Here is a 24850-nt window from a genome sequence, read left to right on the forward strand (position 1 = left end):
AATGCATAAAGAAGACATTGCCAAACTAAATTGGAACTGGCTTGCTTTGCTGGCTCATATCACCATCTTTGTGTATTTTAATGCCTGTCTGTGATCAGCATCGTGACATGCTGCAAATCACAGACCCAAACCTGCTAACATCCGAGCTAATTCCATTGTAAGTTTTGCAAAACTCTAACTTGCATTTCCATACTTTCTCTTAACTAGACAAAAAAAGCAGGACAGTATGCGGCATCGGAGGAAGAGCCAAGAGAAGAAGATTGAATTCAGCAGCCATATCCATTTATGTTTCATCTCATTCCAGTATCACAGTGAAGGATAAAGAGGAGCAATCAATGTGACTGGAGCCTCACCTTTTACAATAATGCATATAAATATCTAACGCAACATAATGTACATGAAATTTTATAAATTGCCATTGGAAATGAAAACAGAAGTAGCAAAGCTAGGGCCAGCTTTTTCCTGAACGTATTAATAACAAAGATCCTCAGTGGGATCTTACATAGGCTTTAACTAGCGTAGGAAGTACTTAGCATTCTTAATGAATAAAGATTTAATTTACAAGGCAGGAGCAATTCTCAGGGTACTGGATCTTCCAGCTTTACAGCTGCTTTGTGTCACCAAACCTACAGCAAGAACTAGGAGCTGACTTCTAACACCTTATCACATTTAAGCATCTATTTTTAGAGCACAAAACTTGTAATCTAATACTCTAAAAATACACCTGTTACTTAGTTCATGAGCTAAAATACTTCCAAATTGCTGCTTTAACAATGTTCAAGGTGAGACTACTTCTGTCCGATTTGCTTCATGGAAAAAATCTTGAATGTTGAATTTTGAAACAAGAATTAAACTTCCTATGTTGGGCGACGGAAGTGTGTATCCCTTCCCACCCAACCCATACAAGATCCTACTTGGCTGATGTAAATTTAAAAACCTTTTCCCCTATTTCCAGTACTCTAGAGATATTAAATCTTAATGATTCTTTGCAAGCAATTACCCTGGGTTAAGTAAAACACTAAGGAACTTTTTGGTGATATTGACACATGGTAATTAATGTGATTCAATTACAGGACAGTAGAGCACTAAGTAAAAAGTCAAGGATACAGTATCATTTTTGAAGTTAATGGCATTATTGGTTGGCGTTCAAGGTCCTTTAAAATACAGTAACCGCTTCTTAGTTTGTTGAAGTGAGAGGGCTTGTTTCTTTGTTGAAAATAAAAAGCATTATGTCTTCAGTCGGGGAGTATTTTCACTAATCGATGTTATCAAATTATGCTGAATACCACACTAGTGTTGCTAAGCTCAAAACAACAGATCTCTTGAGTTTTTCCGCATTTGGCTGAAAATACCTTTGCTTTAGCAATAATTTTATGTAATCTTTAAAAAACAGATGCACTTAGTTTTACTTTTATCTCATTACACAGGAAAGAAGTGCATGCTGCTGTTCACAATAGTAACATGAAAATATATTATCTACCACCTACCGAAAGTATGCAGTCACAGCATCTCTACCTTTCAAACACGATTTTTTCAGACAACCACGTATCATGGAAAGGCTACTGTAAGAGCCATGTCTGAAGTGCATGTTTTCATATTCACTGAGCCACTGTGCCTTATTTATAGAAAAATAATTGAGCCCTGTTTCTATGCTTAATTGAACGAAGCAGGTATTTGACTGTACAAAAAAGGCATCTGAAGATACACTATTCACAGACTATCCTTGTATACTTCCTTGCTCTTTCTTGACAAAGTCCAAAACAAGCTTTTAAAATTACAGTGCTGCAATACAAGTTCTGCTTTCGTTCTAAAAACATCTTTCTCGTAACAACATTTTTCTTATGACAAAGCATCATTTAATTATCTATATTCGATTCCTTGTACAGCTTCCAGTCTTGCCAACCGGTATTAATTCTTCCCTATTCTTTCTAAGCACACTTTCCTTGTAAGTCTAAAACAGAAGATAGATTCCTAATCACAGGTTTCTCTCATCTTCAAGAAAGTAAAACTCTGAACAGCGTGGTGCCAATTATCTTCACAAGAAAGTACCCATATGCTGATTATTACTGATCCTGAAACAATCAATCTCCTTGTACTCCCCTGGTAAATACCAGCATCAATAGGATGTCTGAGTTTTTAATCACATTACTACATATTAAAATGTTAACTCATAGCCGTGGGTCAGTGTGTTATAAAGTGACTTCTTAAAGAAATCTGACTTGCTGGTTTGTAAACTTGATTTTCATTAAAAGATTAGTTAAAATATATGCTTTCAAAGTCTGGAAAAGCATTCTGTGCTGCTGCATTGAGTTGGAAAAAAGGGAGGTCACAATATCTGACACTAGTTATTTATCCCTGCGAATCACACCAGAGGCTTCAAGTTTACAGGCAAAGTATGAACTTTCTGTGGTATCCTGCTGTAGTGAAATGAGTTGCCTCTTTCCAAATCCTCCTTCCCAGCACATCTATGTGGAGAATTTCTTATGAGCACTGGGAAAAAAATTACTGATCTATAATAAAACTGATGGAAAGAAATAAAACCAGCAAAAATGAGCCACAGCACAGACTATGCACGTACTAATGCCTGGTACTAAGTCCACATGATTTTTCTTGTGTTTTCCCAAGTGTATACTCCTTGTTAGCATACACTCTGGATTACAGGTTACCCCCAAAAGGTGAAAGGGGACAAGTGGGACAACAGTCTAGCTATATTCACGACTGACCTCTGAAACTGCTGCATAAGCCCTCAGTGAAGTGGCTCTGCTACCACAGCCCTCCGTGCTTTAGTGTTGTGGGGGAACTGCGTAGCTACACAAGACATTGGGGCTGCCTGGGGCATGGCAGGTCGTTTAGTTTTTTACCTACTACACTGAGTTTCTATTGACTTACATATTCTTTCCTCTGTTTTCAAGCATCTAATTTTTAAGATTTTTTATGTTTTTCCTGCACATTCTCCTTTGGAAGCCAAATGCTTTGGAAGAGCTTTTATTAAATCTGTAATATATTGACAAAATGATTTAATGCAGTTGAGAAGAACTATTTGAGATACCTTCTGTGGTGCACTAGGGCAAAAATACAAAAGCGTATAAAACATTTACTGCAATTTACTACCAATCCATTCTAAAGGACGAAATAATGGATAACAACATCATTGTCTCCTTACGTACATTTCTATTACTCATTTATCTAATATGATCTCTATCCGGTTGTGCCACATTGATTTGTAAGACTATTGATGTGAGGTGTAATCTTTCTTCTGGAGGGACTGGTACAAGAATGTCCACCTTGTCTCATATTTACAGTCATAGATGTTACCTGGCATACACAAAATCAGATCAAGGCTCTGCTCTAAAATTTGAAAGCTCTGGAAATCTATCATTGCAGAGCTCTCGGTACAATTTTACCTTCCTCCTAACAACTGCAAAGACTAGGGTTCATATTCTACTCCCAATCACTTTTCTCTGACCTAATCTGATTTACCCACTTTTTCTGAGTTTCATAAAAAGAAATGGGAGGGCCGTCTACCTCCTACAGTCAGAAAGCATCACCATGGTGGTCAATGGGAAGCGTGGCCCAGAGCTCGTAACTCATATTGGAGTAGGTGATTTAACAACATTAAATGACGGGACTTGAGAGAAAGGATTTGCGCATCTCGGAGACAGTCCTGCTCTCCGTTTCACACTCCTGGCTGCGCAGTCCGCTCCTTTCCTATGTCAGCTCTAACACTTCTCTGCCCCTTCAAAAGAGCTGGTTCAGCCACTTACATGGCAGAAGACTATTTGCATTTTTGAATGAAGCCATGTTCTGCCGCCGTAGCGAACCGATGTGACTTGGTCGTGCATGAGCCAATCCCCGCAGTGGGCACGGGGATGCGGGTGCTGCCCTGGCAGAGAGTGGGGGCAGAGCAGGGAGCTGCCGGACCGGCTCAGGCGTTTTGTGAAACCTCGGTAGATACCTGCGAGCTGATTCACTGCGACTGGTTAAGCCAGGATGTGATAGGATGCTGTATTTTAGCTTACACCTTCAAGAACTGGATGCCTTCAAAAGCATTAAGATTTCTGCGCTTCTGCATATTCTGACCTGTCAGTACAAAGGGTTTCGCTTTGCCTAAGATTGACTCTGGCCTGCAAGATGGGCACAGCATCAAGGCCTTTACGTAAACGGGAACACGGCAAATACGGTCTCACCTCCCCTGTCTTAAGACAGAAGCCAAATGCTCTCATCTCTCCTCTTTCACAAAAGAAGGGCGATTATTTTGCTATTGAACATTACCTTCCTAATGGCTTGGGTCGGTTGCTAATTTCAGTGAGAGTTCTGCTAAAGGAAACAATCTGGTTATGGGCTTTTCATAGCTGTTTTAAAGTTATACTACAGAAGATAGAACCTGAACTCAAAATACTGTCAAACTGTAGCAAATAGAGAATCTGAACAGTAGTAATGTTTAAGTATTCATAATCTGTCTTCTCATTCACACATACCTTTTTTTTCTGTTTTATCAGAAACTTTTCCTCCGATTGGTGAGTAAGTAGTATCCATGGATTCTGTTCCTTTATTTCCTTTGCTAACTCCATTTTCATACAGCTGCCCCTCAACAGGCTGTAGTTGCCAGGTTAAACCAAACAAGTGTACTGCTGCAAAAAAATGAAGACCAATTAATTGATGGCTAAGCTACAGCACCTTCAGTCAGACTAAGAAAGCATGCTATGACCCAGTTTCTGCAAAGTCAAGTACTACTTTGTCCTGTTAGTAATAAATCAGAATTTCAAGGGGTCTAATGAGCAATTTACTATTTTACCTTAAAACTCAACGTTTAATTACTTTCCACACTTTCTTTTGGAGCTCAGCCAGGTCAGGGTGATGAATTTCTATAGCAATTAATGGAAACACTTGCAATTAAAAGGATAACAGTTGATTGAATTTAATATCGCGTGACAGATTCTAATACTACATCAATGTTGTCCCTCAGCTTTCAACTGTCAAAGAGCTCAGTTTGTTGATTAAAGCACTGACACCAAGTAAAACTTCTCACCTTTCCAACCCTGAGTGAAACTGTGCCCACCGCATTCCCACACCGTTTCATTTAGGTTAAACATTAGTAAAACCACTGACTCCATAGATTTACTCGAGAATTACACTGCAGATAAAAACCTGGCTCTAGATCTACAATATATGCAACTATTCTACAACACATCTTAACAGAAATATAGTTGTTATTTATGTACGCACTGGGAAATCTACTAAATTAATCCTTTTATGAAGTTATAAACTATCTTTATTACCATACATGGGGGCTGCCTACTTCACTTTGCCTGCACTGCCATTCACTTTTTCTGCTTTCCTTTCTGTTGTTTCTGATCTGAGGCATCAAAGGGTGGTAGGAGAAAGACAGCAACAGAGATCTTATTTTAAGCATAATACGATAGTACTGCGGTCATTCTAGACAATTACCTAAGTCTTACTGAGGAGGGCAAATTCTTCCAAGGAAGAGGTTGCCTTAGCATTGAAGTAACTCAGCAGGAAGGACTGATGACCCACTAAAATATGGATTGAGGATACCCCCCACAGAGGAGCTGAAATTGTCACATAAAGAGCAAAACCTGAGTAGCAGGCTCTTTAGCCACATGCAGCAATTTGCACTGAGTAGGATCTGCACACAGTGGGAGCCTAAAAGGCAATATATTTGCTCTTCCTGAATCACAGAATGGTTTGGGTTGGAAGGGACCTTAAGGATCATCTAGTTCAACCCCCCTGCCATGGGGGCAGGGACACCTTCCACCAGACCAGGTTGCTCAAAGCTCCATCCAACCTGGCCTGCAACACTGCCAGGGATGGGGCATCCACAACCTCTCTGGGCAACCTGTTCCAGTGCCTCACCACCCTCACAGGGAAGAACTTCTTCCTTACATCTAATCTAAATCTACCCTCTTTCAGTTTAAAGCCATTACCCCTTGTTCTATCACTACATGCCCTTGTAAAAAGTCCCTCTCCGGCTTTCTTGTAGGCCCCCTTGAGGTACTAGAAGGAATCATGTAGGAAACCCAGAGACTCTCAGGAGAAGTAAGTATGATCTGGAATGGGTCTTACATTTAGAAAGTACATTGTTTTCTTTCGCACTTGCACATACTTTAAGGAAAAAATCTCAATACAAACAGGAAACCTAGAGTCTATTATCCATTTTCTATGTGTTAGCTCGCAAGCCTCCCTTGTATGCTGAAAAGTTAAATTACAAAGCAAACCCCTATGCCTTGAATGGGTTCCTGGCAAGGGCTTGCCAAAACTACCACAGGAATGCAAAGCTGCCAATCTACAATCATTAAGTAGATCTGTGCACTCCTGGATCACCGAGCCACAGATCCATGATCCAGATCAAGCAAATGAGAGCATTTCTATCAAATTAGTGAGGTGCAATATTTGTGACACATTCATATTTTTTATATTGGCTTCAGGAGAAGAGAGCCAAATTTACTGAATCCTCAAACCACTGCTTCACCATCAGATCTGGGCTCTGGAGACACTCCACTGGTCAGTAAATTCCCATTCCCCAGAAGAGATATGAGAAGCTTACTCCAGTGTTAGTGGTAAGATCTCAAGTCAGAGACTTGCCTGGATTGCTTCATGTTCTATGGACTTGAAATTGTCAAGTGACCACGCTAATACTTTGAAAAGGGTCTTGCAGTCAGATCACACAGACCTGAGCTCTGATCTCTGAGCTTATTAATGCAAGACAGATTACTTCTATGTACAGAAGGTACAACGAAAATCAACACGCCTTGACGTCTCTAGAGCCGGCAGCTCTTGCTCCTGGCTTGAGCTTCTGGACGTTATTATTATTTAAAGAGTTAATAACAACAAAAAGGAACAAAGTTGAATGGGATTGATAACTAATGAATGTGCATTTCATTTATACTAATGCAAATAATATGGGCACTTGAAACAGATAAACACTAGAAGCAAAACGTAACTGCAGACATCAATAAGCTTTTAGTGGTTATAGAATCATGAATATAATCTAGTTGCTTTCTCACGCTTTTTCCATTGTTGCTATTATTAATTTCCTAAGACAGCATTTGCACGTGCTGCAGAGGGTACGTCACAAAGCAAGGACTGAATACGTAATGCACCTTTTTCCTTACTGTATGTCTTTTCCAGATTACATACAGCATACATTGTGTCATCCATTTGCACCAATCCAAATAGTTTGCTTGCTTTGTTTTCCTTCAGGCTGGGGAAGTGCTGTTGTTTTTATAGTTCGTGCCAAGCTTGGCAAGCTAGCAAAACTATTTGTATGTATTTTCGACAATCAGTTTTGTCCCTGAGAAACACCAACTGCATTGTAGAGATGATGGTCTCTGCCAGCCTTGGACTTCTAGCCCGTGGGAGATGACACAGGACACCGGTAGACCAGCTTCACATTAAACAATGTGCAAGAGCGAGTGTTTGAACAACAAAGTAGATTGTTATGAAAATAAGGTCTACTTGAATTAAACTGAATGACTTCTATCGCTGCAGAAACCTGGTCATCTTGCAATCTTAAAATCAATCTGATTTTCATTACATTAGCTATAGCTCTTGAGAAATTACCTTCAGATCCAGGTATCCCTCTGGTAATAAGCAGACCATATACACCAATAAAGCCATTAGTTCTTAGAGATACCATTTTTAGAAGTTAACTGCAGAGAATAATAAACGTTTATTTAGCAGACATGGAACCTTACCTTGCCTCTTCATTATCTGTGATACTTTTCTTTTACCTGGGGTATACATAATTCCTACAAAGCTTGTGTCTCCTACAACATACGTACATCCTGTTTCAAATATACAGGTATTTCACCAAATAAGATGAAATAAAACTTTCAAATCTCTCTCTCTCAAACCTCTTTAGAAATAAGTAGGCATGTACTGAATTTCATTAAAAAGCTCAAAAGAACTTCTCTTTTGAGTCATTCTCTCTTTGATTTTTCTAGTGGATTTCTGGCTTTTGCTTTCACCCTTTCACACAAAGGGGCACAGCAAATGCTGTCGAATTCAACAGTGGGTCACAATGTCATTTCCCACGGCATAAATCCATTTGTAAGATTCTCAGCTGTATTTCCCCTGTGTAGTGCCCAGGTATAAGACCCTACACCACAGACCAAGTAGATGACACCACCATTCTGTCCAACTTAGGACTGGGCTGGGTAAAAAGGAGGGAGGTCCACTTTCTGATGAAGGTCTCTGCCCTTCCCTCAAAGTTCAGCCTTCCAGACTGATATTTACACAAAACCACCTTGACTGCAGTACTTTTGCAGGCTGGCTCCTGACTGACAGTACCAAACCCCACCATGGTGACTAAAGATGCATTACTGGATGCACCTCAAGTTCCCACAGAACACAAAACCCAGCCTTTGAGGTTTGATGACTACGCTGGTATTACAGAAAAAGCAAAAGCTGCTTTGGGTCTGCCTACCTGGCTCCAGAAAAATTCTGCAATTAGATACCCTGTATTCTGCAGCACCTAAAATACCTCAGCTACTAGTAGGTGTGTAAGGTCATTGGTGAACTGCTACAGTTTCAAGCAAAACCCAAGGATTACCAGGCAAGTGGCGATTAAACAGCTTGACAGCAGCATCAGTACGCTTCACAATTGCAGAATTCATACTTTAAGTTAGGAGGGGCTGTGGGGAGTCACCAGGAGCATCAGCCGGTAACATCCCCTCACCTGGGCCTCGGCGAACCTCTCGTCTGAAAACCGAGTGCCAACATCCTCCCTGCTGGTAGCAACCGCACTTTGTTACCTGGCATTCTGGGACTTCCAACTTGGTTTCTCTGTTTCCTTCGTTCTTCCATCCTACTGCAAAGCTCATCTGAAAAGATATTCTTTCTTGGCTTGCTTGAACCTCCAGCATATTCCCTCCTCTACCATTACATTATTAGTTTGCTCTGTGTTACTTATGAGTTGCACTCTGCCAGGAGCAGAGCTGTACGTTGCTTTCACTGAGGTGATCTGGAGGCGGGAAAATATACCTGAAGGCAAAATTTGACCCTCTTTACATAATGTCTGGAGATAGAGCTTACAATATGGATGCCACCATACCTATATTTCATTTATATTTTATTAGATAGCCCTGTTTAATTCAAAGTTTCAGATAAAATTCTAACACAAAAGTGGACATACACTTTTTTTTTTTCCCTTTCCTTTTTTTTTTTTACGACATGCATTATGGATGTTATTGCAGATGCAAAATTTGGAGGAGTCTGTAGTCAGTGGAGCTGAAGAGGCTGGAGGATGCCACAGGAGTATGGTGAAACTAAGCTTCTTCCTCAGTCACCCTGGCCTGGCCAGGCTGCACAGTGGAGCTGCTCAGGGTAACTTCAAATGACCTCTCTCTTGAATATAGAAGACTGCACTTGTAGTACAGAGCTCTTCTTGGCTAATGTATTACGCTTTTCAGGTAAAAAATAATTATTAGGTATAAAACACGTCTAAACACGTCTCTTGCAGAAAAAAAATAAATTAAAGGCCTGTATCTTCTACCCATCCCATTAAATTCCTTCATGGAACAAAGAGATGAAAAGCTAGCGTGACTTTATGCTGCCAAAGGGATTTTCTCTATCCAGAGGCAGGTTTTTGGTTGCTTCACGTTACTGCTGTAAGTGAAACCAGTTGGGCTCTGTTTGGAACCAAAGCTTGGGTCTTTACCTCTGAAGTAAATGGCACGATTGCTTATTTTGTTCAACATTTAAATAAAACAAACTGATGCTTTCAGATAAACTAAATCAGTCCCCGCAATTCCATGGCATACTCACGTAAATATTCACAAATATATAAGCATTTTTTTCAGAACTCGCTTTGTAAACTGGATTAACCTGCCATCTGCTACGAAGCCAATGATCTAATTTAATTTATTCTTATCTACCTTCTGTGTAAGCACAGCTTGTCAACTCCTGTGCTACACGTTTGGCAGAATATGAATAAGAGGCTTGGCTCCAGTGCAAAAGAGACTCTCAGTAGTGAGGAGATGTCAAAAAAGTCCTGTGCAATAAGTACTTATCAACCTGCAAGACGAACTTCAGAGGACAAAAATCCTACAAATGCAAAGTCTCTCCAAATTGCTGACCTCCACTAAAGGCTTTTGTTTAGCTTTCTCTGCTGTTTCCAGTTATTTTACAAAATCTCAGTAGATCATCCCCCTGAAGCCTAGACTTTAGAAGAGCTGTAATAGAATGTATATCAGCAGCTGACTATTCTTTCTGCACCTGCTCTGACCAAGTGCCAGAAAATTATGTCTTTTCTATAACTGCTAGCAGGTTCTGCTTACAAAACTGGATTTCACTGTGGCATGAAGCCACAGGTGCATCAGTGCCTCAGTTCCAGTAAAGGTGAAGCAATGCAAAAATAGCTGAACACAAATAAGAGTTCTGATCCTGACCTACAGAAGAGGTGTTCTTTTGTAAGCTCATTTTGTAAATAAAATGCTGTGTCATTCTGCTCTAACCAAATTTGAAAATTTGAGACTGTTAATATGTGATACAGTCTTAAGAATATTTTTTTTTTTAAATCCATATTGATGTAGATAAGTTATTTTGGACGTTATATGGCCTTTCATGACATAAAGATTTTTCCATACATTTGTTACAGCCACCTTAACTCTCAAGCATTCTCCTCTTTCTCAAGCAGTCTTCTCTTTATACCTAACATATTTTTACACCTGAGAATAGAAATATCCCCTCCTCTCCTGCAATCCTCCTGCTGGGATGTATAATGACTAGCCTGGTTTCATTTTTCATTACCGAGTCACACGTTAGACTTAGGAACAAACAAAACCTAATCTTAGACAACAGTACAATGTTGTCAGGCTTTCTCCTTAGTGTACTTAAAGATTTGTGACAATATCAAGTTCGTCAGTATGACCCAGGCTCAGAGAGAGCAGACACCACGATTTCCAGCTGTGAAACCCTGAGGTACCTGTCCCAGTGAGAGCTGTCCCACTAAGGACTTCAACAACATTTCAGAGTTGCTCATCTGCATCACAGCTTTTACATATACCTGAAACATTTAGCAATGCTTACTATACCATGATATTCTTCAGTGTGGAATCGGCTTATTTTCCCCTTGAGCCTTCTCTGCATAATTTCTAGTTCTCAGAGTTAAGGATTTCTACTTTTTCCTACTGTTTTGTACTGTATAAAGCTATGCAACCAATATTATGAACGTATGCACTGAGATACATAGGTCCTTAAAATTTGGCCTGGCCTTTCCCAGTGTTGAAACCATCACCCCTCTAGCTTGTACGCCGTGTGAGAAATGACAGGTCACAATGGCAGACAGCAGAGAGGTTTTAATTTCCTCACTCTCCATATGAATATAATTTAAGACTCAACATCCATCTCCAGCACATACTCATAAATAGTGATAACATCATGAAGGATATGGACAACTTCATATTCATACTTGAGAATTCATTTGTATATAAAATAGTCATTTTGTAGTCAGGGATGGTTAAATCTAAGAACATGGGATGCAATTTTCAGAGGCACTGAACATTTGCATCTCCTGCTGAAATCAATAGGAACCGTAGGAGTTCAGCACCTTTGATCAATAGGACCAGTGATTTGCAAGTCCAAATCAGCTGCTGATAAAATGGTAAGGTATCACGGAAGAAAAATCCTACTTACTAATGGGCTAAAAATAACTGACTAGATGAGCAGCCACATCAAACTGTGTATTGTACTTAAAGAAAATGGCGTGGTGCTGAAAAAAATTACAGAAAAAAAGATTATATTTCTCATTCTATCTCTTGTATTTGCCTTGTTTACTCTTACATTGTTGATCAAATTTCTTCTTCAATTGCTGATGGCTTCTTAGGTTTTTATTACAATGAGATTAAAAAAAGAGAATATTTACTGTACCATTCCACAGTGGTAGCCTATTTTATACTCTTTATAGCAACACAGACCAATAGATGAACAAAGACATACAACTATTGACTGCACTGAATCAAACAGATACGTTCTTGTCTTTCATGTGATAATCTGGAATCTACGTTATAGCCTTTGGACATCAGTATGTACAGAGCGTCTGCTAGACCTCATCTTACTTTCCAGATAAAATAAACTATTTATAAAGTATTACAGAAATTTCAGTTTTCTTTTCCATACTTTCCTTTTGCAGGGTGCCATCTCTGTAAATATCTGAGCCTAGACTGGTGACACGGCTTCAGCTCAGTCCTTCCAAACACCTCATGCCAGAGAAGTATACATCAACACATAGCCAAGGATTTATGTTTCTGTTTTACAATCAAAAACAGGAAAACTTTGAGGTAACTGGATTTCAATAATTTTACCTCAAACTTTTTTTTTTTTTTTTAAATTTGAGCATTCATTTGCATAAATCTTTAAAAAACACACAGCTCGCATGACCTCCAGGCGCAGCGAGCGCCAGCAGGCAGCTCTCGCCCATTTCACGTTGCTGTCTGAAAAGCAGATAACTTGTTTTCCCTAGTCAGCCTTTCATTCCACCGGCAATTTCACCGAACGCTCTGCCCGCTTCCCGCAGCCCTGGCCAGGCTCTCGGGAACCGCTGGCGAAGCTGCCGCAGCCCCTGACGCGCGGCTGACGTGCACCAGCGTCACCTCCTTGGTGGGTGACCCAGTTGCTCACCTGCCTTACTGCCCTCTTTGGGGGCAAATTCAAGCAACTGTGCCCCAGACTGCCATGAATGCATTACAGGTCTCAACATATAGGAAAGTACGGAAGAAAAATAAAAGTATATATGCCTTTATTTGATAGAAAATAATTCAACGCATTTACAGTGTGGAGACCAAACATCCACTTTACGAAATGAGGGTTTTTTGGAGTAACTACTGTGACTTTAGAACCTATTCACAGAAATTACTCCTGTTGAAGTGAAAACATCTGTTTTACTTGATAAACTAAATATTATGACTAAAGATTTTCAATAAATCAGCTGTTACACAACCATTTACAGGGTTCTATAATTTCCTTACTGCCCATATAATAGTCAAATTTATTTCAGAAAGGACCAAATAATAAACATGGTGATTATAGGCAAAAGTGGAAACACGGAGAAAAAAATATTTTTTTAAACTGACTACTAGTTCAAAGGAGAAAAAAATACAGTAGAAGTATTGTGTTCTCAAGTATAAGCTTCTCTATTGAGTCTCACTGATAACAGGGGAAAGACTGAAAAAATAAAAGAACAAAAACATTTTGCTACTTTACCTTTTGATTGAAAAGAAATCACAGCTTAGAGCACTCTGGCACAGGTCTCAGTTTGTTACAAATATAAGAGCCACTTGCAAATTTTTTATCTGGAATAAGCTTTGGGTTTCCAAGACTTTGGGAATGTTCTGACTTGAGGCTGAGGTTTGGGCCTATTTTTAACAGTAACACGTAGCTCATGCATCTAACAGCAGTACGAGAGATTTGAGAAAGCACATTTAAGTTATTAGGTAAGGGGAAGAAAAAGCTTAATGTTAAATTTTGATCTACATTCATTTGGCCTGAAACTGCAGCTCCTTATAAGTTAATGCATGCTATGCCATAAAATACAATGATGAAAATAATTTTGCCTTTACAAAGTCTCCCTTATTGCTCCAGCAGCAACCACTGAACTGATCCCAGGTTAAGTTTGATCCTGAGATTATTTTTGCAGTTTGGGCCCAAGTCTGTAGTCATTGCTCAGACATAATTCCCCCTGACTTGAAGAAAACCTGCCTGGAGTGAGGACTGAGGGACCTGAATCATGGTAAGCAAAGACAAAATACCTGGGGGAGTGAATTTTAAATTCAGAATGTCACATACAGTCTGATTTTGTATATTCAACAACTCTCATTTAAAACATGCACACTTAAATTTTTGACATGAAAAGATATGCAAATATGAAACCCTACAGAGCAAGTGAACTTTGAAAATAGTTTATATGCTATTATTCATACCTAACAAAAGGGAAAGAACTAAGGTACCTGACTCATAAGAACAGGCCATGAACTGATTTAAATATTTAACCGACCAGAAATGGGAAGCGTGAATATTAATTTAGAATAAGCTAACTAATACTACCTGAATCTGCAGGAAAGCTTATGCAACTGAAAAATTTCTGGGGCAAACAAGAGCAAATAATGGCAACTTGGAAAATTTTCTGAATTAGAATTCCTGGTTCAGAGATTTATATTTTGCTATAGAAAACACAACTAGAAATACTAATAATTTATAAAATACAAAGACATCTTCATTTTACCTAGTTCTGCCCAACTAATGAAAACATGTTACACCTTTATGTTATCAGGTTAAGATAAAGAGAGACACGTCTACAGGAAATTCATATAGAGGTTTTTAATTCAGTGACACGGAATGCTCACAGCCTTCTCAGGCTGATGACATGCAGCAGTATATCTCTAGAAAATTAAAAAATTTTCAGTGACAGACTGAAATCTAAGCAGGGATGAAACAGGCAGTGCTTCATCCAGATAAAATCTAAATGGCGTGGGTGGGATATATATGTAGCAAACAGATGAGGCTGCAAAATTTATACAGCCAGTCCTAACTGAGGGCATATGCTCACCAGCTGTTATGTAAATCTGCAATTAATGTAGCTTACTAGATCCTCAGGTGCTTTCAAATAATCATACACCAGAAACGATCAAATCTGCTTTCCCATATGCATTAGATGACGATGTTAGAAAAAATCCCTCCTGATGAGCATCTTGCTGACAGTAACCAGAACTTTGTCACTATGGGACAAAAAACCCCAGTGGAAAACAAAAATGGTTTTCACTATAAAGACGTTTATTCAGAGAATATAGAAAATCAGTGGCCACATATCAGTTTGGAGGTATCTGTACTTGTATCTCTGTACAAGTTTTACCAAGTACAAACCACTATTTCAGGCAGACCCAGAGTTATTCCCATTCAAGCTAAAAGATGTTGGGGATATTCTGGCTCCTGCTCACCTGCTCACTGGCAACTAAATCAACAAAACAAGAGTGCGTGTGAGAAAGCGTGTCACACAAGCAAAAATTAATTAGATTTCCTTACATTTACAGAAGCCACAGTCGCATTCTAAGATTCTACATAACGAATGTTTTGTAGTATTTTCAATTCAGCTTGAAAAACCAATGCACTAATAAATGTTCAGCCAAAATGTCATATAGTAAGTCACAAAGACTTGCTCTCCAATGTATGACTGTACTCACATTGACTCCAAGCCCACCTCCAACATAAGTATCTTCCAAAAAAAAAAAAAAAAAAAAAAAAAAAAGGAACGCGTGTCTAGCTACTCTGATAAATTTTCCCAATCTATCGCGGTAACAAAATTGCACAGTTAGGTACTTACAAAGATGAGTTTGAAATTAAGTAACTACACTTCATACTATGTAACATTGTTCTGAAACATAAAGTCAATAAAGGGACAGCAAAACACATCTTAGAAAACATGGTGTAAAATACTACATAGTTTTAGAGCTAGCTGTCATTCTAGCCAATGATGTAAGAATTAAGAGGAAAAAAATAATGAAAGACTTAAATTGTGATCTGACTGAAGAAATGAAATAAAGATAGCAAGGCAAAATACAATTAATTGTTATCAGCCTTTTCTGAATAATCCTTTAAGAGCAACAATGTTGTAAGGCTTAATATGAAAATCAAATGTTTAATTTAAGGAAAATATCACAGCAATTAAAATCAGTAGGAGTCCTCTGCTAGTATAAACATGTCATCCTGAATAATATTTCTTTCTCTATTAGACAGTATCAAGGTTAACAGAGTAGAAAGTTAATGAGAATTCCATGTTGTATTCAACCTCTGGCCAACCTCGCATTTTGTTCGCCAGAATTTACAAAGCACCCAATGGCAAACATTATTAGCAAACCATGATTTGTATTAGTGTAAAAGCAAGCAAGACAACAGAACAGAAAAGGTAAAGAATAATTCAGCAGAGAAAAGAAAGAGAGGCTTACCAATAACATAGGCTAGCAACAACGCCAGGGTAACTGTAATAGCAGTAGCACTCAAAGCAGTGCACTTCCAGTTGCAACACCTGTAAGGTTTGTTAAAAGTGAAGGCAGGTCTGGAAAAGGTACTTCTAGGAAGAGGCCTAGGAGGTGGAGAGTAAACAGTATTGGATGTTAAAGGATAGTTCTGACTGGCTGCGCTGAAGATAGCTGAAGACCCAGATCCATGTTTAAATAGGAAATGCCTACGAAAAGAAGACAAAGAACCATGTTGTAAAAACCACTTTGTGATTTAAGAAGCGAAAGGAACTATATAAGCACCGTGTGATAAATACTGCATATATCCACAGAAAATATCAGAGACAGGAAAATGTGTAAATACACATTATGAATAGTTTTTATTATTTTTAATGTTTAATTATGAATACACTCTGCATTGGAAGTCTTTCAACCACACTGCAAGACTTCCAACAATTTTTTAGTGAAACAATGTAACGTAAATGAATTCTAAACTATCCTCCCAGTGGTTCAGCGTAATGGTGAGGAAAGGTTATTTCTCCGTACAGTACCTGGGGGTCCTCCAAGACAAGCAGCCCCTGTGTGCCTCGTTACACGGCTGTGCCTGAGACATGGCAGTTTGTTGTCAGCAGTACCCACTCCATCCACAAACACACAACTGGGTTTATCTCACCAAGAGTACAAAAGAAGTGCAGAAGCCACTACCACTCTGATAGTTATTTTTACTACGGATTCTCTCCAGAATATAGGAAATAACAAGAAATAACAAAAAAGAAAAATAAAAAAGAGAAAAAAGAAAAACAAAAGAAAAGAAAAAGAAAAAAGAAAAAAGAGAGAAAGGTGGCTACTTAGTGGAAAATGTACAAGGATAATCAATTTTGAAGGACTGTAGTTACTGTATAGGTGAGTACAATTTCTTTAGTATTCTTAATTGAGCTATTTTGAGAGCAGTTTTTCTTCAAATGCTTTTGCCTACTGTGGTGATTCTCAAACATACTAAGAAAGACTTCATTTGGAGAGCTATTTCAGCATATTTTGGAGGACTGATTGCCTTCAAGAAAAAATAGCAAAGACCTACATTAGCACAAAAAAAAAAAAAGATACAGAAATGTGCCTTGCAGAACAGGCTCTGGTGCAGAAACATAGAGTGGTTGTTTATAGGAAGATAGATGGTTTTCAGGACTGACAAGTGCTCTCCAAGAGAATTTGGGAACAGATGTTTAATTTTAAACAGTAACTTACTGTGCTATGTGCTCAGAAAGTGTGGCAACAAAGGACACATTCAAGGCTGACCATACCAACTACATACTCTTTTGGAAACACCGACTTTCTTTGGACCTTTTTTCCTTTGTTTCATGTAAGTGAGCAAGCTTCTTCAGTGCACTCCTTTCTGACAGGCGCACATCTAAATCTCATGCCATAGCATGCACCCAAAGAAGTTTAGAGCACCTCGGTGTTCCTCTGCCTCAAGCCATAAGGTCTGAGCTGAGAAAGCAAGGGAAGGGGCACTCATACTACACAGCTTGGAAGAATAAGGACTGCCTTGGCCACAGGGCAAGTATTGTAGCCTGAATCCTTGCGGCCTTTCTGTTGAGTACCCTGACTCAGGAAGGCATTTCCCAGAGAACAGCATTCAACTCTCCTGAGCTTGCCAGCTCTTTGCTTTGGGAACCACTGACCCACTTGCAGTTCAGGTGCTTTGAACTGTGCCCCATTCATACGAGCTCCCAGCTGAGTAAGAGCATGTGTGACTGTTGCTGCCATCGGTTCCTACACAACCCATTTCTCTGCCCTTCCATCGGCTGAGAGCGTGCAAGTGCTCTGCGGACCCCAGGCAAGCACTACAGTGCCACTTGTGCTGGGGGTGCGAGTCGCCCTCAGTTGTTTCTGCCAAAATTGAAGCAGGATCTTGCATTTCGGATCACGTGGCACTATGATGCCTGCAAGCCAAAAGCCACAGACACGCTTCACAGCTGCAGTAAGCTGGCCAATGTTGACACGGTCCAGAATCTTCCCAATGACAAATGTACCTTTACACCTTCAGCAAGGCACAAGACACGTTTTTGAATACATATATGGATCGATCAATCCATGCTGGTAGAATTTCTTTGATGGATTCACAGCGGGATGTACACAGGATCAACCACTCAAGAGTATGAACCATGATTATACTGTGACATTTGACTGTAAGAATACTGTAAATACATGTTCCTGAAAAGGTAATTTCTAAAATGGTGTAATGAGTATGATATTATGTATTTCCATTAGAAGATTTTAAAAGTAAGGTTGCAGTTCTCAAAATGCCAGATTATAGAAAATAAAAAGGTATTACCGAGCAGTTTTATCTTTTCAAGGGCCTTTTATTCAGGCAGTTACATAAAAAAGAAGGTAAATGAGAATACCGGTTAGCTTGCATTAGATTACAGTGCCTACATATCAGGAGTCTTTTGACAAACTATGAGAACGAAATTTTTGTGTTGCTTATGTTGAGTACTAGTTATTCCCGCTTCATACTTATTATCCCAGTAAACAGCACTCAGACAAAAAAAGGATAACTGAATCCGAGTACAGCATCCTGGCATTATATTAGACAACAAATTCTAGTTTTCTTTCCCACTGACTTTCACAATTGTAGATATATACATTATATAGGCGGCAATGCTCTGAACACGTTAATGTTACCTGTAACTATTTTAGTTTGAAAATTCTAAACTCGGACTATATAAATCTGCTTCCTTCATATCAGGCCACGAGAATACAGTTGGTTATTTTCACTTCAATGCTCCTTTGTCACACTTGAAGGATTTTGCAAGTATGTGAAGCCTTACTTTGCAGTCAGCAGTTAACAAGATACATAGTCACATAGACTTTTGGTAGGAAAGAACATCACGGCAAAATTCCTACTGATATTCAAGGAAGCAGAATCAGAATCACCATATAAAATAAGAAAAGTGTTATTATACATAAGCATATACATATGTAAAGTATGTATACATATACACATATATACACACAAATAATATATATATATATATATATAAAAAACCCCAGTCAATATTTCCTTACTTGCTTTACATTTTCAAGAGATAATGACAAAAACCTACTTATCTGATAATTTCCCATTTAAATTTTTTGGAAATTACAGCAAAATGGTCTGATATTGGCAGTATTGATTGTCCTTTATGGTGCATAGCTCAAACATATCAGAGGTAAAGGGAAGGAAATGCTGAACTGAAAGTTATTATTAAGGCTTTAACAGCCTTGCAATCAATAGCCAGGAATAATTTCATTCTCTTGCACAGGGATTTATAAATGTGGCTTCATAGCCTGACGGTAAAATGCTAGTCTGCAGAGGGGTTTCTTTATTAGCAGAAGAGTGCACAGAAGCTGGATCCAGCTCACACCCTTTTAGATAGATGATTCCATTCACACCGAGGAGAATTTACATAGCTCTAACTTGTAATAAAACTGAGATTCCGAAGCAATGCTACACTGAAACTGAGCTACCAGTGAAATAATGTTGAGAAAATGTTAAAAATCACAATTGTTTATGCCTTCCATTTTTGGGAGAGTATATTGAGTACCCAAAGACATTTCTATAGAATTTGAAAAACACTGGTGGCACAAAGACAAATTTCCAACGCTAGACTGCGACTATGTTCTCATAAACTCACACGACTCATCTGTCTGAGCGCACCACTGTTCCCACAGGACGTTAGGACACGCTAAACTGTTGCTATCAATTCTATAAAATCAGGTGCTCTCTCTAAAGAGCAAAATAATAAAAAACTGAAGTTCAAAAGTTTAGATGTGACTGCAGCCTGGTGTGTGCTTTAATATTTGATCTAAGAGAAAAGCTAAGGCTTTTTTTTGGTAAACTGGGAACACAAGAAAAACCAGAGAATTTATAAGCATGACTGATAAGACTGCTTGTTCCGAGTGAGGAAATTCTGAATGTTCACAAAAACATCAAAAACATCCATAAAGAAGATGATAATATTCCCTTAAAAAGAGAAATACAGGACATAATCTCTAAGGCATTTGTTTGTGAAATAGAAGTCACTTAATATTATTACACTGATAATTCCAATACATAAATAAATATTAAAGGCTCAGTAATAATTTCACATATAAAAGAGGCAGCTGGAAAACATTCCCTCTTTAAGGTAACCACAATGTCTGTTTGCCTATCTATCCATCTGTTCATCTCTACAAATGTAAAACTTTCGAACTCTGAATCCTCTCAAGCGAAGTTAACGGGAAGGAAAAGATCCTACCAGACTCACAAAAATCGGGGTGGGGGAAGGAGCGGGGCGGGACCAAAACCCCCAAACACCCAACAAAACCAGCAAAAGCCCCAGCGAGCTCCTGTTTCTACATTCAGCTCTTTGTCTTCTCTAAGCTCCTCTAGCCACCCATCCCGCACGGCACTCGGTAGCTAATGAAGCAGAATACGTACTGGCTGATCAACAGCTAGGTCGAAACCTGCTACACTGACATGCCCAGTAAAGAGAGAAGGACTGAGGGAAGGGAGTTAGTGGGGAGTTCAGGTGACAGAAGGCATGAAATTAGACCTCTTAGTCCTGCTGATCACAGAATAGCTTGCTTTCGGTAAAGAAGCAGTTTCATGTGGTTCATCTAAGCGCTCTTGTTCAACCTCAAGAGGAATGGCATATAACTCCAAGAGTGCAATTCATACAAAAATGATGAATTCTCAGCTAGGAGAAGATTAGAGAACAGGAGTACATTTCTTTCTTTACACCCTTCTCTATCAGGTCGTTTTGTTATGTACTTTTGGCTTCTTATCTGAAATGGTAATTTAAGACTTATAAAAGGTACACGTGAAGCAATATCCCAACTGAATTCATGTGGCTGTAACGTAATACTATTACCGAAACCAGATTAACCCCACACAGAATTCCTTAATTAAATTCTGAGAAAATATTTTTATATCCCAGAACTGTAGTAATGTCCCTCAACTTTGTCAAGGGCTTGGTATCACTTCTGTAAGTTCTATGCGTTTATCCTGTGCCTAGTGTCTGTAGGTCTAGAAGTCCACCTTCATTTGTACCTGTAACATGTTGTCTTTCCATTTCCATTAAAAACTACAGGTTTGTAAGAGGAAAAAATGAAGAACAAAAGCAGATTTGAAAGTGAACCACCGGGTGAGTTAGTAGAAACACAAATCTTGCAACAACTTGGCCAAAAAATTAGTCTGCATTTCTCCTGGATAAACCAAGTAGGAACACATTTGTACTTGTAGGTGTTTCACGTTCAAGAAATTGTTACCTAAAGTGTTACAAATTGCTGCATAGCTATGTGATAGGAAAACTAAGATGTCTTCAGTTCGATCATTTAAATTTTTCAATTTCTTTTCAAGTAAATTCTCTAACTGCATATAATATATATAACTGTATATCTACACCAATGTTTAAGTAGGCAATTGAAGTAACTCTTTTAGATGTTAACAGAAGTGCAGAGGGAATTTTTAAGAGGCATAGTAGGTGAAACATAAGAAGGATTCTGATTTTTGGCATAACCAGAAAATATATAAAGACGGTAGCCAAAAGGGATTTGGAACCGATACAGTTGCCCATTTACTATGGCAAACACCACCATGAACCCATTGTTACATGGCCCTTTTAAGTCACTTAGTATTTCCTGTGACAGTGGGAAGAAACAGAAATTTGCTCTTTCCTGATTTCCTATCCATCCTATTCTGTACCCAAAGTGGGAGGGGAAAAAAAAAAGGAAACTTCTAAACTTAGATACTAGTCAGAATATGGACCTCTGTTTATAAATCTCACATACAGTACTCAGCACACTATATAGTATAAAAACAAGACAGCTATTCTAAGGTAAGTATGTAGTATAAAAACAAGACACCTACCTGACAACAAAGATATATGCACTATACCCTCATCTTGAAAACCAACCCAGGAAAACTGTATGTGAATATAAGACATGACTTATAATTATAGATAGAATCTGGCCTACAATTTTATCTACCTTGTTTCACCTTTTTGTGCACAAGAACTGTAGGAACAAGAATGCTCATGGGTGAAAGAAGAGGGAAATGGCCATGAAAACTATTTACCTAATTTATTTTATCATTCTATTTTTACATGTCTAATTGAAATACATTTGAAACCCCCTAGAGATTTGCCTTTGGGAATAGAACTGCTTTGTTAAAATTTCCTCTTTGAGCTGAATTTGCCTTTTGAATCATTCACATAGAACTGCTTCCCTTTATTCACTCATGGTTTTTTTACATAGTGTTTGAAAACTTAGCCCTGTGACCTGCTGAGCCTTTCTGAAAAAAGAATCTGTATCCTTTACTTTTCGCTTCAGTACAGAACAACAAGTGACATGATGCTGACTCACTTGTCTGTTGTTGCTGTAGGCAAGCTAAGCCTGTTAACCAGGTGAATAAACTTTCAAGTCCCTAGGAGAAATCTGGGACAATAATTAAATAAATATAGGACAAGAACAGCTTCTACAATGGAACAGTTCTCCAAAATACAGCTGTCTTCTGGTTTCACTGGCTATTTAATGGGGGGGGGGCGAAAAAAGATAAAACGAAACCTACCACACTGGGGACATAAATTACTCTTGTATAGATCTTGTATGGGCTTTATTATTATGATACATGGTGACATTGCTACATTAATCCAGTAGTTTTCAAAAGTGCTTTTCTGTGGCTTAGAACTCTCCTTTTGCACTACAACTCAAACAACAGCTGAGTAAAACCGATGAATGTACACAGAGGTTTGTGGGGTATGGAAGGAATAAGCTTGTGGTTTGCTCTATTTTTTTTTTTCCAATCTATTCTAAATTTTTGATATGGAAAATATGAACAATAGTACTTACAATAATATTTACAAAAATTATATAAAGAATAGTATGTAACATTTGCAGAGCACTTTGAAACCATGAATCAAGAAGGACAAAAATACCAATATTGCAATTTTGTTGCTTATATTCTGTGGTTAGAAGTATGACTTAAAACAAAGAAAGGAATGAGATAACTGAAGTAGAAGCAGTTGCCCCACAGTTCTCTTTGCCATGAATTTCCTCCACCTGTGGGTATTCATGCATATTCTAACTGACTTTTATCAGCATTTTTGTCTACATCCAAATACCTACATTCACATGCGTATGGTCTAAAGCCAAGCTGTATAGCTACTGTGACGAATAACGCAAATTTTACTTGACAAGAGGTGTATCACATTAACTATGTGAATACTATCTAGTCTTCGAAAACAGATTTCCTGGAAGTAGCTATCCAGGGGATAGATACACATTTCCGGGCAATAACATTACACATGCATATGTGATTTTCTTTGAAATGAAAAGATAGAATCTTTTGCATATCTCTGACCCTTTCTCACGGCCTCTGTTTTCCAAATCAGCCTAGACCCTTTGTATTAATCTGTAATTATCTTTGTCTTTCAACATTTATATTCAGTCTGTTTCTGGTTTTGTAAATGAAAACACTGTGTTTCACAGAAAGCTAACAAGCTGCTTGCTTATTGGTGGCCATAAAATAACAACATATCTTTACTTTTAGTTATAACGTTATATACTATTCCATTATTCAAAATAATGAGTGAAAAGTATCGGCAGCGTGATTATTCAAGTTACTATATTAAGCCTGCATAAAACCCCTTTAAACATACAAATACTATCCCACTGTTCCAGGGAAGCCCACACTAGAGCTTCTCCCAAAGAAAAAACACAGTAGAGTATAGGAACAATTTAAATTACCTTAATGTCCTTAGTGACTGGATCTCAAATTATTCAAAGGAAGGACCCTCAAGTGCCATTGCTGCTGACATGAAAATTGTACTTCATTGTAGCTGACAAATATTTATATTTTTATTTCCATAAAAGATGCTTTCATTCTCGCATTATTAAATTTAGGGTCATATTTACAGCTTTTATTTTAAGTTCATGGTCATATTTACAGTTTTCAATTTATCTTTTACAATTCAGAAGTCTTAAATATTTTTAGATCTTTTCTGCTGTGCAGTGAAAACACATGGGACTTGGACTGAATTTAAAACCCTTGCCATGTGTCTGTTTTTAATATGGTCAGCGTCTCTGTAGGTTAGATTTATTGTTTAATTAGGTAGAAAATGACAAAAACCAAGTGAAATGTCATAACAGCAAATACTGACCAACATGACTTGAAGAAAAGATCATAAATGAAGCCCTCCCCTGCATTTATTCTTGGAATAACCACAAGTCTGGTCATTTAACTCAAGAGTAGGCTCCATGCGCAAACAAGTTCCTAATGAATTACATTGCTCAAATAGTAATCGTCTCCCTGCTCGGTGGTTTATGATCATTAACACCTGTGTGCCTTGGGAGCTGTAAAAGCCGTGCTGTTTGCTATGGAAACCTTGAACTGGGAAAAAGGAAGGCACAAAAGTGCTTTCGGTATCTCTGCACTGGGGGCAAGATTCACAAGATGGTCAAATGAAGAGACCAAGGAGAAAGAATAAACCTTCCAAGAGCTCACACTGAACCGTGGGAGTGAGTATTTATGTATGTACTTTTCGTCTATTATTTTCGCTTTTAGCACTACTCCAGCTTAAACAGAAAGTGAGTGTGTACAGGTTTCTGTGATTTGAAAGGCTACCAATGTACTTTTTGAAGAGCACAAATACTTACGAGCTTGATTAAAAAAGAACAAGGGAAAACCAAAGTACAGAAAAAAACCTCTTGATAAGTGATAGTTGTCAAGATCTCCCCTCTACTAAACATAATTATACACAAGACGATATTTTTAGGAAAATCCAGATAGTCTTAGTACGCACCTTAAATAACTACGTAATACAGAAAGGAATGACTCCATCTATATGATGAGCCGAATAAAC

The 24850-nt window shown here is 38.4% G+C and overlaps 1 protein-coding gene across 9 annotated transcripts in view; it reads right to left on the minus strand.

Annotated features, from left to right (window-relative positions):
• The window catches only part of TENM1 (teneurin transmembrane protein 1), a 349493-nt gene that overhangs the window by 135855 nt on the left and 188788 nt on the right, over window positions 1-24850 (minus strand). For 7 of the 9 annotated variants that reach the window (XM_041119090.1, XM_029996901.1, XM_029996907.1 and 4 more), the window contains 2 exons: window positions 15957-16195; window positions 4479-4631 (listed from right to left, as the gene is read on the minus strand). In XM_041119090.1, coding sequence (XP_040975024.1) covers window positions 4479-4631; window positions 15957-16195 — 392 coding nt within the window. The remainder of the gene's footprint in view (window positions 1-4478; window positions 4632-15956; window positions 16196-24850) is intronic. The other 2 variants (XM_041119091.1, XM_041119089.1) reach the window with 2 other exon arrangements.

The sequence above is a fragment of the Aquila chrysaetos genome, chromosome 21 (assembly GCF_900496995.4).
Source record: "Aquila chrysaetos chrysaetos chromosome 21, bAquChr1.4, whole genome shotgun sequence".
Taxonomy (NCBI): Eukaryota; Metazoa; Chordata; class Aves; order Accipitriformes; family Accipitridae; genus Aquila; species Aquila chrysaetos.